General features: G+C 36.5%; 1 protein-coding gene across 6 annotated transcripts; it reads left to right on the top strand.

The window, feature by feature from the left end:
- Positions 1-591: 591 nt before the first annotated feature.
- Positions 592-14,387, top strand: LOC138326005 (FGGY carbohydrate kinase domain-containing protein-like). Of its 6 annotated transcripts, none has more exons than XM_069272080.1 (16): positions 592-653; positions 2,007-2,234; positions 2,780-2,897; positions 3,977-4,128; positions 5,061-5,149; positions 5,443-5,570; positions 5,858-5,986; positions 6,458-6,558; positions 6,819-6,926; positions 8,397-8,458; positions 9,402-9,558; positions 9,845-9,919; positions 12,121-12,241; positions 12,620-12,714; positions 13,292-13,353; positions 14,084-14,387. In XM_069272080.1, the coding sequence occupies exons 2-16, from the start codon at positions 2,058-2,060 to the stop codon at positions 14,163-14,165; spliced, it is 1,656 nt and encodes a 551-aa protein (XP_069128181.1). In that variant the 5' UTR covers positions 592-653; positions 2,007-2,057; the 3' UTR covers positions 14,166-14,387. The 6 variants fall into 6 exon arrangements, with proteins under 6 accessions (XP_069128181.1, XP_069128182.1, XP_069128183.1 ...); XM_069272081.1 differs by having other exon boundaries at positions 601-653; positions 2,025-2,234; XM_069272082.1 differs by having other exon boundaries at positions 620-659; positions 2,025-2,234.
- Positions 14,388-15,843: the final 1,456 nt, after the last annotated feature.

The raw sequence follows: 15,843 nt of genomic DNA on the forward strand, positions 1-15,843 counted from the left end.
ACATAAGAAGTATCCACATTTACTGTATTTTCACTTTTCAGACAGTTAATAATGCGATGTCATGCTTTGTTTAATTGTGTTTCTTTGATATTTAATTTTTACTAAACACAATGCATCATATGCATTATGTGTTGTTAATCTAAAGATTTAATTTGACAATATTCACAGTGATCATGTCAGCATATCGAACCAACTATTACTTCGACATAGAAACGTCCTGTTTTGGGGACATGGATGTGGCGCAGTGGTAGAAGGCGCAGGTATGTTTGGCTAGGCGATTTGGTGCCGTAGATCGTGAGTTCGAGGCCCCGATAGGACACAAGTCAATAAATTGTCATGCTTTGTTAAATTGTGTTATTTTATATTTGTAAATGCACAGTATACATGTACAAAAAATAATTTCAAAAATCTAATCATCTTGAGACTACCAAATATTTATTCTGGAAAAATACACTTACTTGTAATCAGAAACTATTTTCATTGATAAAAATAAATGACTAAAAATATTTTAGAAAATGTATGCCCCTCCCGAGTTTTCGAACTCCTAAGATTTATATAATTCGGAACATTTCTAGACTTATCTTGTGTTTCGGAACTCATCAGCTTCTTCCATTTGTGACCATTATCGAAAGATGGCAGCCTAGGCCAAGCAGGTACAGGTATAGGAGATTCTATCGTGTGTTTATTCTGTTTATTTGTGTTGACAAGTTACATCGATAGGATCACGGGATACTTACAGTACATATGCACGAAATGATATTGGTTTCTTATTATAAAACAACTTCAAAAATGCGATTTACTGATTCCAAAATGTCACAGGGACACGTTACAACAAACAATATGGGTTAATAGTACCATCGTCGGTTACCCAGCCTACGTAGCGTTGTGAATTTTAGAAACTGTGTTTCCGAGGGTGCATTATCAAACAGGTGTATCTGGATCCATTTATATGAAATAGATACCCCTTCATACTCCAATATTATGAATGCCTGAATTTATTTTCTTACAACACAAATTAGATGCAAATGCCTTTGGTTACTTACCTGGATCATAAACTATGTATCTGTTAGTGTTGCATATAAAATATAGGCCTACAAACCATGATTGCAAAATTTGTGTTTATCTAGCTTTAAAAGTCTGATCTGAGCATTTAACTTCACTACACTCTTTTATGCATTGGGTACATCTTTGTAACTGCTTCATTATAAGGCATTATAATTTTGTCTTAGGGTACATCAAATATTATTCACTGTGATTTTATATAATAGTTAAAGTCCAAAAGTTACTCACTTTATGTACTATATATGTGATCTGCTAAATACTAACCTAACTCAACAGACAATTTAGTGGGCCAGATAGAAACTTTAAGACTACCAGGTAGATCAAATACAGTCCCTTTCTTGTTAGCCCGAGATACTCTGGCCCTGACACCAGACTTAGACGTTATGACAGATAGATGTCTGGTTTAGGGCCAGAACGCAGTAGTACTCGAAAACATGGAATAAGCCGACACCTATTGGTATCAGGCCAGGTCATCTCCGATTCAGACTGACCACTGAAAAGCACCACTAACCTTAGTCTATTCAACAAATGAATATTATATCTACCCAAATATAGCAATCCGTCGAGATTAAAGGTGATTTTCATACTACTAGAAAATGGCGACGATGATGAGGGGAATTTGAAGTTGCGGAAAAGAAACTACTGTGTTGATACATTCGAAATTGCATGGGTGATGAAATGGATGGCTATGAGTAGATAAATTATTCATTTGTTGAAAAGACCAAGGTAAGTGGCGATTCTCGGTGGTAATATTTTGTAAGTAGTCTGAATCGGAGATGACCTGGCCCGAATCCAAACGGTGTCGGCTTATTCCATGTTTTCGAGTACTACTGCGCTCTGGCCCTAAACCAGACATCTATCTGTCATAATGTCAAATTCTGGTGTTAGGGCCAGAGTATCTCGGGCTACTTTCTTGTATGCATCACTTTATCACTTGTCTGTAGATTTACTTCAAATCCCAGGCGAATGGTGAATCCCTATCACTGCTGCTGAAGATGCCTTATTACCTGGGTGTAGATGTGGGTACCGGGAGTGTCCGGTCAGCTGTGGTCAGCATAAAAGGTCAAGTAGTCAGTGTGGCAACTAAACCGATCCAGATCTGGTCACCACAGACAGGTCACTATGAACAGTCATCCAGAGACGTGTGGTCAGCTGTAGTGGACACTATACAGGTAGGTAACTCAGAGTCGTCCAGAGATGTATGGTCAGCTGTAGTGGACACTATACAGTTAGGTAACTCACAGTCGTCCAGAGATGTGTGGTCAGATGTAGTGGACACTATACAGGTAGGTAACTCACAGTCGTCCAGATAAGTGTGGTCAGCTGTAGTGGACACTATACAGGTAGGTAACTCACGGTCGTCAAGAGGCGTGTGGTCAGCTGTAGTGGACACTATACAGGTAGGTAACTCACAGTCGTCCAGAGATGTGTGGTCAGATGTAGTGGACACTATACAGGTAGGTAACTCACAGTTGTCCAGAGATGTGTGGTCAGCTGTCAATGTGTTATCTCCCTTGTATGACTGATTCTCAATTATAACTTATTTAAAGGAGTTATCTACCCTATAAAAACATTGACCATATCTTTTTGAATATAATTTTTCATGATTTTCATCAACCTTTTTTTATATGAATTTGTAAGCTGCTTAAATGCATAAGAAATAAGATTACTATAGAAAAACGCTTTTCATAATAAAATTTGAACTGTTATTCCTCAGACGGCAGTGTCTAAGTCGGGAGTTAACAAGGAGGATATCCGGGGTATTGGATTTGATGCCACATGTTCCCTGGTCGTGTTAGATAGAGGTGGAGCTCCAGTATCGGTCAATCACTCAGGTAAAAATATAGTGTTGCTTTAAATCATCTAGACAGCAGTGTAGTGGAATTGGACTGGGTCAATTATCAGTGACCAGATTCTTCAAATTGGTAATAATTTGACCCTATGTCATGTTAATTATCTTTCAGCTGAGTTTCAATATCAACAAGATTATCTCCCTTGCTTTTGAAACATACCTATAGAGACTGAACATATCTATCAAATTAAGTGTTCCAGAATAATACAATTGTCAATACCACACTGTAACTTTGGTAAATTATGGTTTTGATCTCTACAAAATATTGGATCCTAAGTTGAAGTTTCTAGCTTTAGAAAGATAATGCACTTGTAGAATTCAGCTGAGAAATTTTAAACAAAACTTAATGAGGGTCTGTTGACCAGTCTAGTGCATGTGTAGTTGTAGCACGAGATACAAAATGTCTAAGTCTGGTGTCAGGGCCAGAGTATCTCTGGCTAGTGTAGTTGCTGCATCATTGGAAACCCTTGAGGTTGATTGTACTTTGTTACATTTAGTTTAGTGAAATATAACGCAATCAATATGGGGGTTTTGAGATCCCAAAACGATGTGGGTAAAGTACAATTTACAGTCGATTAGTCCCACATTCCGTTGATTATGACATCACACAACTCACATCAAATGATGACATCATAATCACCAGAACTAAAATACGGCAAATTGTACTTTACCCACATCGTTTTGGGATCTCAAAACCCCCGTATTGCATTGTATTAGTTTGTCATTTATGTGTACCAAAAGAAAATCTTCCTGCCCTATATTCTGAGCTCTGACCTACAAATGGGGGCGCGGTGGCCGAGTTGTTAAGGTGTCTCAACATATTACCACAAGCCCTCCACCTCTGGGTCGCAGGTTTTAATTCCATGTGGAGCAGCTGCCAGGCACTGACTGCTGGTCGGTGGTTTTTCTCCAGGTACTCTGGCTTTTCTCCACCAACAAACCTGGCAAATTCTTATATGACCCCCTTGGCTGTGAATAGGATGTTAAACTAATAAAACCCAAACCCACTGACATACAATGAAAACTCATCTTTCATGATTATAAATTACTAAATACCTGCAGGTTCAGAAGAGCAGGATATCGTGATGTGGATGGACCATCGTGCGGAGGACCAAGCGAAGCGTATCAACGCCACAAACCATGAAGTCTTAAAATACGTAGGGGGTACTATCTCTCTAGAGATGCAGGCCCCGAAACTCCTCTGGCTGAAAGAGGTAATTATAACTACATGTAATATGTAATTAAGTTCCCCTAACGGGGTGGGGAACTTATTGTGTTTGCTCTGTTTCTACTGCGACTTCTCGAAAATTATAAGTTGGATCGCCATGAAATTTTGTGAGGTCATTTCTGGTGACCTACAGATGTGTCGAGTGGTTACATTTTTTCCGACCAGCATCTAAGATGGCCGCCACAGCCTTTCATTGTTCAAAATTGAACTGCTTATAGAAATTTACTTACTGGTCCGATTTGCCTGCAATTGGTTTCAATATGTAGTTTAAATAAGTTTTTAAAGTGAAAATACCATAATTATGATTATAAAAATAAATTTTGTGACTGTTTCAAAATTTCTAAAACCTGTAAGAGTTATCTCCCATCATTCACTGGTCAGAAGTTATCCGTTTAAGGTCTAAGTTCATTTTTGTTGTATTTTAAAGTTAAAGATCATATTGTTACTAGTGACATAAAACTATTTAGAGGTCATTTTTTGGGCAACTTTTGCAGACTAGGAACCAAGATAGCTGCCAACGGCATGCAATTGGTCAAAATTGAACCCAAAAAAAGGAACATATAAGGTTGAGAACACAAATCTAATACAATTATAGGCATTGCTGTGCCTAATATATGACTTTAAATGATGTGACTTTTCAAAAGGTATTTTTCTTCTGCAAAATAAAATTTATTTACCGGTAAAATGTCACATCAGCATTCAGGGGAGGTCACTCTTGTCAAATTAAGCTCTGTGGAGTGAGGGAACTTTATATGACGGCACCTTTCACAAATTAAATCTTATTATGTGATGATGCTGAAGAAACACGTATAATGGTCTTAAAATCAGTTTAGCCCCCAAAAATATCTTTATGTCATAACCGGTTACAAATTATCTTGTTTTATATTAGCTGAACTTTTATAATTAATTTTCATCCAGAAACTACACAACACCTGTTGGAGCAAGGCTGGCCTCCTTTTTGATCTACCTGACTTTCTCACATGGAAAGCTACAGGAAGTTCATCCAGGTAAGATGAATACATTCTTTTAAAGGCTAGACTTTTTGTATTTGTTTGAATGCTTTGTTTCCATCTGATGACATTCATCAAAATGTTATAAATAGTGGTACTATGCCCACCAATGAAATTTGTTAACCATGCACTTACTTGAATCTTGTGCTGACTTACCCATACTCTTGACTGTAAATTATTTTTAAAGCCATAATGCACTGAAAATAATTTACTTTTGAAAGGAAAACTGATTAAATCAAACTTGTTATAAATCAAAAATGTCTTTTATTTAGATACCTTGCTATTTGTAGATCTCTCTGTTCCCTCGTCTGTAAATGGAACTATCAGGCAGGTCACCATGGTAACCAGGGATGGAGTGAAGATTACTTTTCACAAATCTCTCTCCAGGATCTGATGGACAGTGACAACACTAAGATTGGTAATAAGTTTTGATATTGTAACATATAGTTCAAATGTATTGCATAAATATTTTCAAGTTGACACATAATCAGTTGCTTCCTGGTCAGTCTTATACTTTTCTGTTACCTTTAATTCATTGAACAATTCCTAATCGGAGTTTACTATCTGTGACTCTCTTAGATTTTAATGTCAGAAAATACATGAGAATTATATCTGTCATGTTTGTCACGTTGCAATCTCAAAAGCTACAAAAGTTACCACACAACCAATATTCCATGTCATTGAATATTCTGAACTCATCATTAGGTACGGAGGGGAAGCCTCCAGGATCTCCATGTGGAGATGGCCTTTCCCAGGATGCAGCAGAGGAGATGGGGCTAGCCCCAGGAATTGCTGTCGGGGCCTCTATGATAGATGCCTATGCTGGAGCACTTGGTAAATATGAAGCGTCGCAATCCCTTTTAAAACTTGTTGTTCAAACTATCATTGACTTAAACGGTTTAAACTAATGTTTGACTTGAATGCTTTAACCCTTCTGCTTTCCTTGATTATCTGTTTCTTATCAGGTATCTACTTCAATAGTGTTTGTTGTGTAGTGGGATGCCTGTACGTTATCACTGAGGATAAAAGCTTACTATGAAATCTGTCCTTTATACCTTTAATTTGTGTTATTGATTAGGTAGTCATTAGCTGCCATGGAAACCATGCCTGAAAATTACTTTTTACACTACTTAAAAATCCATTATACTGACAGAAAATATGTAATTGTTATCCAAAGATCAGAGGTCAAGCAGAGACTTCTAAATATCACCAGTAGCCAGTTTCATGCAATATACGTACAATGATTGATGTAGTGTTGTAGTAGCCTGTGTCAGTATACATACAATAGTTGATGTCATGTTGTAGGTTGTATGGGCTGTATACCGAGGTCAGAGGTCAACTATAACCTCCCAGACATCACAAGTAGGCTGGTGCTGGTGTGTGGGACATCCACATGTCACATGATCGTAAGTTTTATCAAAAAGAGTCCGCTTTATCTCCAACCTACATGTATATCATGTTGTAATGTTTTTTGTCCATGAAATGTGTTTGAGATTTGTTGGTGGGTGGTGTATTAATTTTTCACCTGGAAAATGTCTGTCCAAGCCATCCCATCCTGTCCCATCAAGGCCCCAGATTCTCTGAACTGAAGCAAAAACTTAAGTAACCTCTTTATGTAACTTGAGGCAAACATCTTACAGGTACTGATTATTTTGGTCTGTTTCAGGTGAGTAAGATGGAGGTGTTTGTGCCAGGTGTGTGGGGGCCATTTTATTCCTCCATATTACCAGGCTTGTGGACAACAGAGGGAGGTCAGAGCACTACTGGCAAGCTGGTGAGGATGTGTAAAGGGAGACAACTCAAATTCTACACTGTCACTGAACTAATAAAAAGAGTTATGGTATTAAAGTGAATAGTCGGGAAAGGAAACCAGTCTAAATGCGTTAATTTGCCTTCCAAAAGTCCTTACATATCGAAACGACGGTCAAGTTCTGCTTACGTTGGCCAGTTTTGACCATTGGAATAATGGAAAACTCCCTTTAAATTTTGCACAGTTCTATAAATGAATTCTTTGAAAGCAAGGCTATACGTAGAAATGTAACCAGGGACATAGACAGCTGGGAAGACGTTTTAGGATTTCTTTAATATACATTTGACGGGAAATTGTATTTTTCTATTTCATAAAAAATTATACTGGATATACTGGATATATTAACACCATTTTTAGCCAACCATCATCAGATGGTGGGCTATTCAAATCGCCCTGCGTCCGTGGTCCGTCGTCCACCGTCCGTCGTCCGTCGTCCATCGTCCGTCGTCCACCGTCCGTCGTCCACCGTCCGTCGTCCGTCCGTAAACAATGCTTGTTATCACTATTTCTTAAAAACTGCTGCAGGGATTTTGTTCAAACTTCACATGGAGGGTCCCCTTGGTCCATATTTGTGGCAAACAAGATGGCCGCCAGGCAGCCATCTTTGATTTTGGCAGTTGAAACTTGTTATCGATATTTCTTGAGAACTACTGAAGGGATTTTGTTCAAACTTCACATGGAGGGTACCCTTGGTCCCTAGTTGTGCCATACAGATTTTGAGGCTGATCAGAAAAACAAGATGGCCGCCAGGCAGCCATCTTGGATTTTGTTATTCAAAGTTTGTTATCGCTATTTCTCAGAAAGCACTGAAGGGATCTGTCTCAAAATTCATATGTAGGTTCCCCTAGGGCCCTAGTTGTGCATAAAGCATTTTGGGACCGATCGGTCAACAAAATTGCTGCCAGGCAGCCATCTTGGATTTTTATATTCAAATTTTGTTATCGCTATTTCTCAGAAAGTATTGAATGGATCTTTCTCAAATTTCACATGTAGGTTCCCCTAGGGCCCTAGTTGTGCATATTGTGATTTGGGACCGATTGATCAACAAGATGGCCGCCAAGGAGTCATCTTGGATTTTGATAGTTGAAGTTTGTTACCGCTAATTCTCAAAAGGTACTGAAGCGATCTGTCTCAAATTTTATATGTAGTATGTTTGAAAAAGTTTAAAAAGTAGAGAAAAGATCCATCTTTCCTTTGTCAGATATAGATAATTCTTTGGTGGGCGCCATCCCTCTGGGATCTCTTGTTACCAATAAGGATCATCTTGTTTCATCACCCTGCTTAGCAGCATTTTCTTACATCCAAGTTCCAGAAATATATACAACCCCTTCTACTTCTTTGTGAAACTCTCTAACAGATACAATATTGTCATTGATATCATTAACATTATAAACTTTCCTGAACAATTTCCTGTATCTGTTTTTGCACCATCAGATTGACTTTATTGTACAAAGTCACCCAGCTTATCAAGAAGTGAAGACAGCCGCACAGGAAAGGTAGGGCTATAAATTAATACCATAACACCTTCACAAGGATCAATGTCTGCAGAATACAATATCTGATATGTCTGTTCCCTAATAAGAATACTAACTATGGGTAATTGGATAGGTTACTGTAAACCAACTTTTATTGGCAGCTATTAAATTTTGCAAATTCCATTTCAAAACAACTTTGTGGAGATTAACTTTTGTGGAACAGGCTATAGTTCTACTTTCATTTGATACTTCTCTGAAAACTTCAGCACTTTGCCTGACAGAGAGGAGTTACAGACCAGCTTTTTGAAATGGACTATAGCCGTTTACTAGCCTATTTGTATGTACGTACAAGTGTTAATCCCAATACAAGCACGTACAACTGAATAGAATCACACACAAATAAACAATAATTAAAACATGCAGCATTGGCAACGATTGGTATGCATTGAGATTTCTTTGGATAAACATGTTAGTGTAAGTGTGGTTGAATCAAAAGCATACAACATTTATAAAATACGAGCGAAAAATGATACAAGAACTAAGTATTAAAGTAACCTACAGTTCAGATCATATTAATTAGTCATATCGATAATGATTTTTGGAGATAACTTTCACGAATTTTAGTCGATCGTGAAAGTAAATTGCACATGAATAAAAATTGGTTTAATGATAGTACTAATAATTTAACTGAGCAGGGGTAATGGGTGCCACTTACTCTGAATATGGAGAAGAAGTGTAATTAGCCTGTATAATGGAATGATGCTAATTACCCTGAATATGGAGAAAGGGTATGTACATGTATTTCTGTAAATCAAGGGAAGACTACTACTAACCCTGAATAAGGGAAAGGGATGTTAATTAATTACCCAAAGGAAAAGGGTGCTAATTACAGTGCAAGAAGAAAGGACCAAGAGGAAGAAAAAATAAGGACATTTTTCAAAGTGAAACATCTTTCCATTTCCAGAAATATTCATGAACATGATATAATTAACGAGGTCCTGGAGAAGCAAGCCAAGCAGAGAAATCTACCTTCGGTGTGTGAGTTAACAGAAGATTTACATATATGGCCGGACTTCCATGGTAACCGATCACCTTTGGCAGATCCGACATTGAAGGGCATGGTACTGTTCTATTGGTATTCTGATATTTATCAGTTCTGGAGATAACAGTGAAGATTTGAAATGCTTATTTCTGCTAGACTGTCTTCTTAATTGTCATATTGATAAACTGACGTTTTGATGAATTTCACTACATGCTTACCTCTTTGATAACATCCTCCAATCTTTAAGGGGTTGGGATAATATACAATTTCTGGGAATCTTGTTGTATAGTATGTTAGTACCTTTTTTCCTTGTCTTTTTCAGTTATACTTCACTTTATGTAAAATCAAACATGTCTACATTTCAGATTTGTGGGTTGACCTTGAACTGTGATATGAATGACCTTGCACTTAAGTATCTAGCCACCATACAGGCCATTGCAGTAAGTATATTGTACACCATCACATACTGGTATATATACAGTAAGTAAATTGTACACCATCACATACTGGTATATATACAGTAAGTATATTGTACATCATCATATACTGGTATATATACAGTAAGTATATTGTACACCATCATATACTGGTATATATACAGTAAGTATATTGTACACCATCACATATACAGTAAGTATATTGTACACCATCATATACTGGTATATATACAGTAAGTATATTGTACACCATCACATACTGGTATATATACAGTAAGTATATTGTACACCATCATATACTGGTATATATACAGTAAGTATATTGTACACCATCACATACTGGTATATATACAGTAAGTATATTGTACACCATCACATACTGGTATATATACAGTAAGTATATTGTACACCATCATATACTGGTATATATACAGTAAGTATATTGTACACCATCACATACTGGTATATATACAGTAAGTATATTGTACACCATCATATACTGGTATATATACAGTAAGTATATTGTACACCATCACATACTGGTATATATACAGTAAGTATATTGTACACCATCATATACTGGTATATATACAGTAAGTATATTGTACACCGTCACATACTGGTATATATACAGTAAGTATATTGTACACCATCATATACTGGTATATATACAGTAAGTATATTGTACACCGTCACATACTGGTATATATGCAGTAAGTATATTGTACACCGTCACATATACAGTAAGTATATTGTACACCGTCACATATACAGTAAGTATATTGTACACCATCTCATACTGGTATATATACAGTAAGTATATTGTACACCATCACATATTGGTATAAATACAGTAAGTATATTGTACACCATCACATACTGGTATATATACAGTAAGTATATTGTACACCATCACATATTGGTATAAATACAGTAAGTATATTGTACACCATCACATACTGGTATATATACAGTAAGTATATTGTACACCATCACATATACAGTAAGTATATTGTACACCATCATGTACTGGTATATATACAGTAAGTATATTGTACACCATCATATACTGGTATATATACAGTAAGTATATTGTACACCATCACATACTGGTATATATACAGTAAGTATATTGTACATCATCATGTACTGGTATATATACAGTAAGTATATTGTACACCAGCACATACTGGTATATATACAGTAAGTATATTGTACACCATCATATACTGGTATATATACAGTAAGTATATTGTACACCATCACATACTGGTATATATACATTAAGTATATTGTACACCATCATATACTGGTATATATACAGTAAGTATATTGTACACCATCATATACTGGTATATATACAGTAAGTAAATTGTACACCATCATATACTGGTATATATACAGTAAGTATATTGTACACCATCATATACTGGTATATATACAGTAAGTATATTGTACACCATCATATACTGGTATATATACAGTAAGTGTATTGGACACCATCACATACTGGTGTACATATACATGTACCGGACATTGCAGTAAGTATATTGTACACCATCTCATACTGGTATATATGTTTTCTGCACATTTAGCGTTCTGCAAATTAGTGCGGTCGCACTATGAAATGTATTCATACATAGAAAATGATTGTGAAGGTGTCATTTAAGATTAAGATATCTGTCGAAATTTGCAGTTTAGTATACTTGCATTGCTTAAAACTCATTTACCATTAGGACACTGTGACCTTGACCTCAAGATCCAAATATAATGCCAAATAAGTGTTATATTAAATCTTCCTTATTTTTGATTCTAAATTAGGACTTTTAAAGTGTTTAGTTATATGGAGCACCAAGTGATAGATAAGCCTCATTAGATAAAGTTTATTATCATGACGAAATCTGCAGTACGGTTGAATAACCTATATATGATTTGTAGTGTAATGTTACTAGGTCCATTTGGTGTTAAAAGTCAGAAAAATGTCTTGTTTTTAACTTGTATACCCCAAGTTAATATCTTTGTACAGCTCATCTCCCTATGAAACTGTTCAAAATGGGAGAGAGAGAAATACAGTTTTCATTAAAATTAAGCTTGTCATGTTTATTTTTGCTTATTTTTTTGTTCAGTTTGAATGCAAAATATAATACTTTACCTGTACATACGTACCAGGTATATAGATGTAATTGTCACTTCTATATTGACAGTATGGAACCAAGCACATTATCCAGGAGATGCGGGGGAAGGGACTGGATGTTAGTGTGATGTATATGTGTGGAGGGCTTCGTAAAAACTCTGTCTACCTCAAAACACATGTGGATGTCACAGGTAACTTGATGTAGATGTCACAGGTAACTTGATGTAGATGTCACAGGTAACTTGATTTAGATGTCACAGGTAACTTGATGTAGATGTCACCATAGTATAGTATAGTTGTATAATTGCTAATATTCGCCGGGGTTTTCATTTCGCTAAATTTGCGGATCCATCCAAATTCGCGAAATTTTACACCTGCCGAAATATATCAAAATCATGGTTTTACGTATTATAGCCTGTAGTAAGAATGACACTTTCAAAGTCTATAAAGATAATTCACAAGAATAAAACTATAAACCACGAAATTTTACACACACAAAATTTAACAACTACAGTGTATACAGTATTTATATTTCAGATAATTCTTAATTAGGATATTGATTATTTCAGGTTTACCCCTGATTTTACCTGATGAAGAAGAGTCTGTACTAGTAGGAGCGGCCATGCTAGGAGCATGTGCCTCCAATGATTTCCCCTCGTTAGAGGTACAGTATAATACACATGTTTTAACTAGAAATTACCAGCCAAATGCATTAGTATTGTCAGTATTAGTCTTTGGTTGCAATGTAAGTTTTGAATTAGAAAACTTGGTTGTTTCTTACAGATTATCTAAATACTGTACTGTATAGAGTTATTTTTGTTGTGCAATATAGGAAGGTGTCTAAATGTGAAAAAATGGGAGATAAATGACTAAGGGGAGATAACTTATCATTTCCAAATATATAAACAAAATATCATGGTGTACATTTGAACAACAAAATATTAAACTGTATTTTAAGATAGTGACCTTTTTTGTATCTTTGTTCTTTCATAAATCTTAATCTTGCAAACTTGGTGTCTAAAAATATCCCCCACAAAAATAACTGGTTATGAACAGAAACAGGTGAACTGTGAAATTAGTTGTCCAATAATAGAAACACAAAAACTACCAGGTAGACTAATTCTTCAATTTGCAATCAGATTGACTCTAAAGAAAAATAAGAAAGATTTAAAAATGAGAAAAATAAGAAAGAATTTTGGTTTGATCAGAAATGATGTCATGTACTCCTTGACTTCCTCTAGGTTGCCATGGAGACGATGGGTGGAAGTGGTACTATTGTTTTACCCTCTACAGCAGATAAAAGGTGAGTAAATAGTATAGTTTGTCCTAATAGCATTTAGTAAATTAAGGATGTTGCAGGATTGAATGATACAGGAAAGCCAGGTACAGAAGGGAAATATCACAATTCTACAGCTTGGTAATGCCCATCCTGGATACTCCAGGCGGTTCTGATCACTTACGATCTCTACACTCCTGGAATATTTCAGAACAGGTAATTTAGTCCTTTGGTGCACATCAAAAGAGCCATATAAAGATACACTGTGGTTGACTAAGTGGCTTTGAAGTTGGTGTCGCTCTTTCTGTAGTCTTCAAAGGAAATTTTTGCAGGCCTGTGATTGGTTCAGATTGTTTCCCCCTGAGCTGCCTTCATTTTTACCATGAGATAATCCAGATGTGTAGAGAGATTGGAACCCCTGAAGTATGGAGGATGGGTAATGCCACCTACATGCTGTATAGTCAGTTGTTTATGTGGGTCAACATTCGGTTTTAATTAGCGGTTATACATTTTTGCAGTCTGGCTTAATTTCACGGTGATATCACTCCATCATTTCCCAATATTTTTAGGATCAAATTCCGCTATCATAACAATTCATCGCAAAATTGCAACAATAAACAACTATACTGTACAACATGTAAACCTACCTGTAAATGTAAGTCATGTTGAATCTTTAATTTTTTCTATAGACCATTATGAGGTCTATGAGGTATGATGCATTGTTACCTCCCCTTATAGAGTGTGTTGTACATTGTAGTTACCACGAGAAGAAGTTCCGGGTGTTTCTGGAGATGGTGGCTGATCAGAGGAAGTATGATGTGATCATGTCCTCAAAGTAACCAGAATGGGGGACCAATGGCGGACCAATGGCAGTCTGAATTAAATCAAAATCCACCACCGTTGTGTAATATGTGCAATATCTTATCTCATATTGATTTTTCATACCTTACATTGATTTTTAAAAGTTTTTCATACTTGACAACCATTAATCGTTATTGCTGTAATCACTTTTAATTTTTGAAATTTATCTTTCCAAATTAATAAAGTCTTTCACTATTGAGTTTATTTGTAACATGTTTCTGTTGGTAACTTTACAGCTGTTCACAGGAATAATGTCACAACAGATGTGACTGCTATAGTGACAAGAACACTGACACAACAAATGTGACTGCTATAGTGACAAGAACACTGACACAACAAATGTGCCTGCTATAGTAACAAGAACACTGACACAACATATGTGACTGTTATAGTAACAAGAACACTGACACAACATATGTGACTGCTATAGTGACCAGGACACTGTCACAACAGATGTGACTGCTATAGTGACAAGAACACTGACACAACAAATGTGCCTGCTATAGTAACAAGAACACTGACACAACATATGTGACTGTTATAGTAACAAGAACACTGTCACAACAGATGTGCCTGCTATAGTAACAAGAACACTGTCACAACAGATGTGACTGCTATAGTGACAAGAACACTGTCACAACAGATGTGACTGCTATAGTGACAAGAACACTGACACAACAGATGTGCCTGCTATAGTAACAAGAACACTGTCACAACAGATGTGCCTGCTATAGTAACAAGAACACTGTCACAACAGATGTGACTGCTATAGTAACAAGAACACTGTCACAACAGATGTGCCTGCTATAGTAACAAGAACACTGTCACAACAGATGTGACTGCTATAGTAACAAGAACACTGACACAACAGATGTGCCTGCTATAGTAACAAGAACACTGACACAACAGATGTGACTGCTATAGTAACAAGAACACTGGCACAACAGATGTGACTGCTATAGTAACAAAAACACTGTCACAACAGATGTGCCTGCTATAGTAACAAGAACACTGACACAACAGATGTGCCTGCTATAGTAACAAGAATACTGACACAACAGATGTGACTGCCACAATAACAAGAACACTGTCACAACATATGTGCCTGCTATAGTAACAAGAATACTGACACAACAGATGTGACTGCCACAGTAACAAGAACACTGTCACAACAGATGTGCCTGCTATAGTAACAAGAACACTGTCACAACAGATGTGACTGCTATAGTAACAAGAACACTGTCACAACAGATGTGCCTGCTATAGTAACAAGAACACTGACACAACAGATGTGACTGCTATAGTAACAAGAACACTGTCACAACAGATGTGCCTGCTATAGTGACAAGAACACTGTCACAACAGATGTGACTGCTATAGTAACAAGAACACTGACACAACAGATGTGCCTGCTATAGTAACAAGAACACTGACACAACAGATGTGACTGCTATAGTAACAAGAACACTGGCACAACAGATGTGACTGCTATAGTAACAAAAACACTGTCACAACAGATGTGCCTGCTATAGTAACAAGAACACTGACACAACAGATGTGCCTGCTATAGTAACAAGAACACTGACACAACAGATGTGCCTGCTATAGTAACAAGAACACTGACACAACAGATGTGCTGCTATGTGAACTGCACAC

The sequence above is a fragment of the Argopecten irradians genome, chromosome 6 (genome assembly GCF_041381155.1).
Source record: "Argopecten irradians isolate NY chromosome 6, Ai_NY, whole genome shotgun sequence".
Classification (NCBI taxonomy): Eukaryota; Metazoa; Mollusca; class Bivalvia; order Pectinida; family Pectinidae; genus Argopecten; species Argopecten irradians.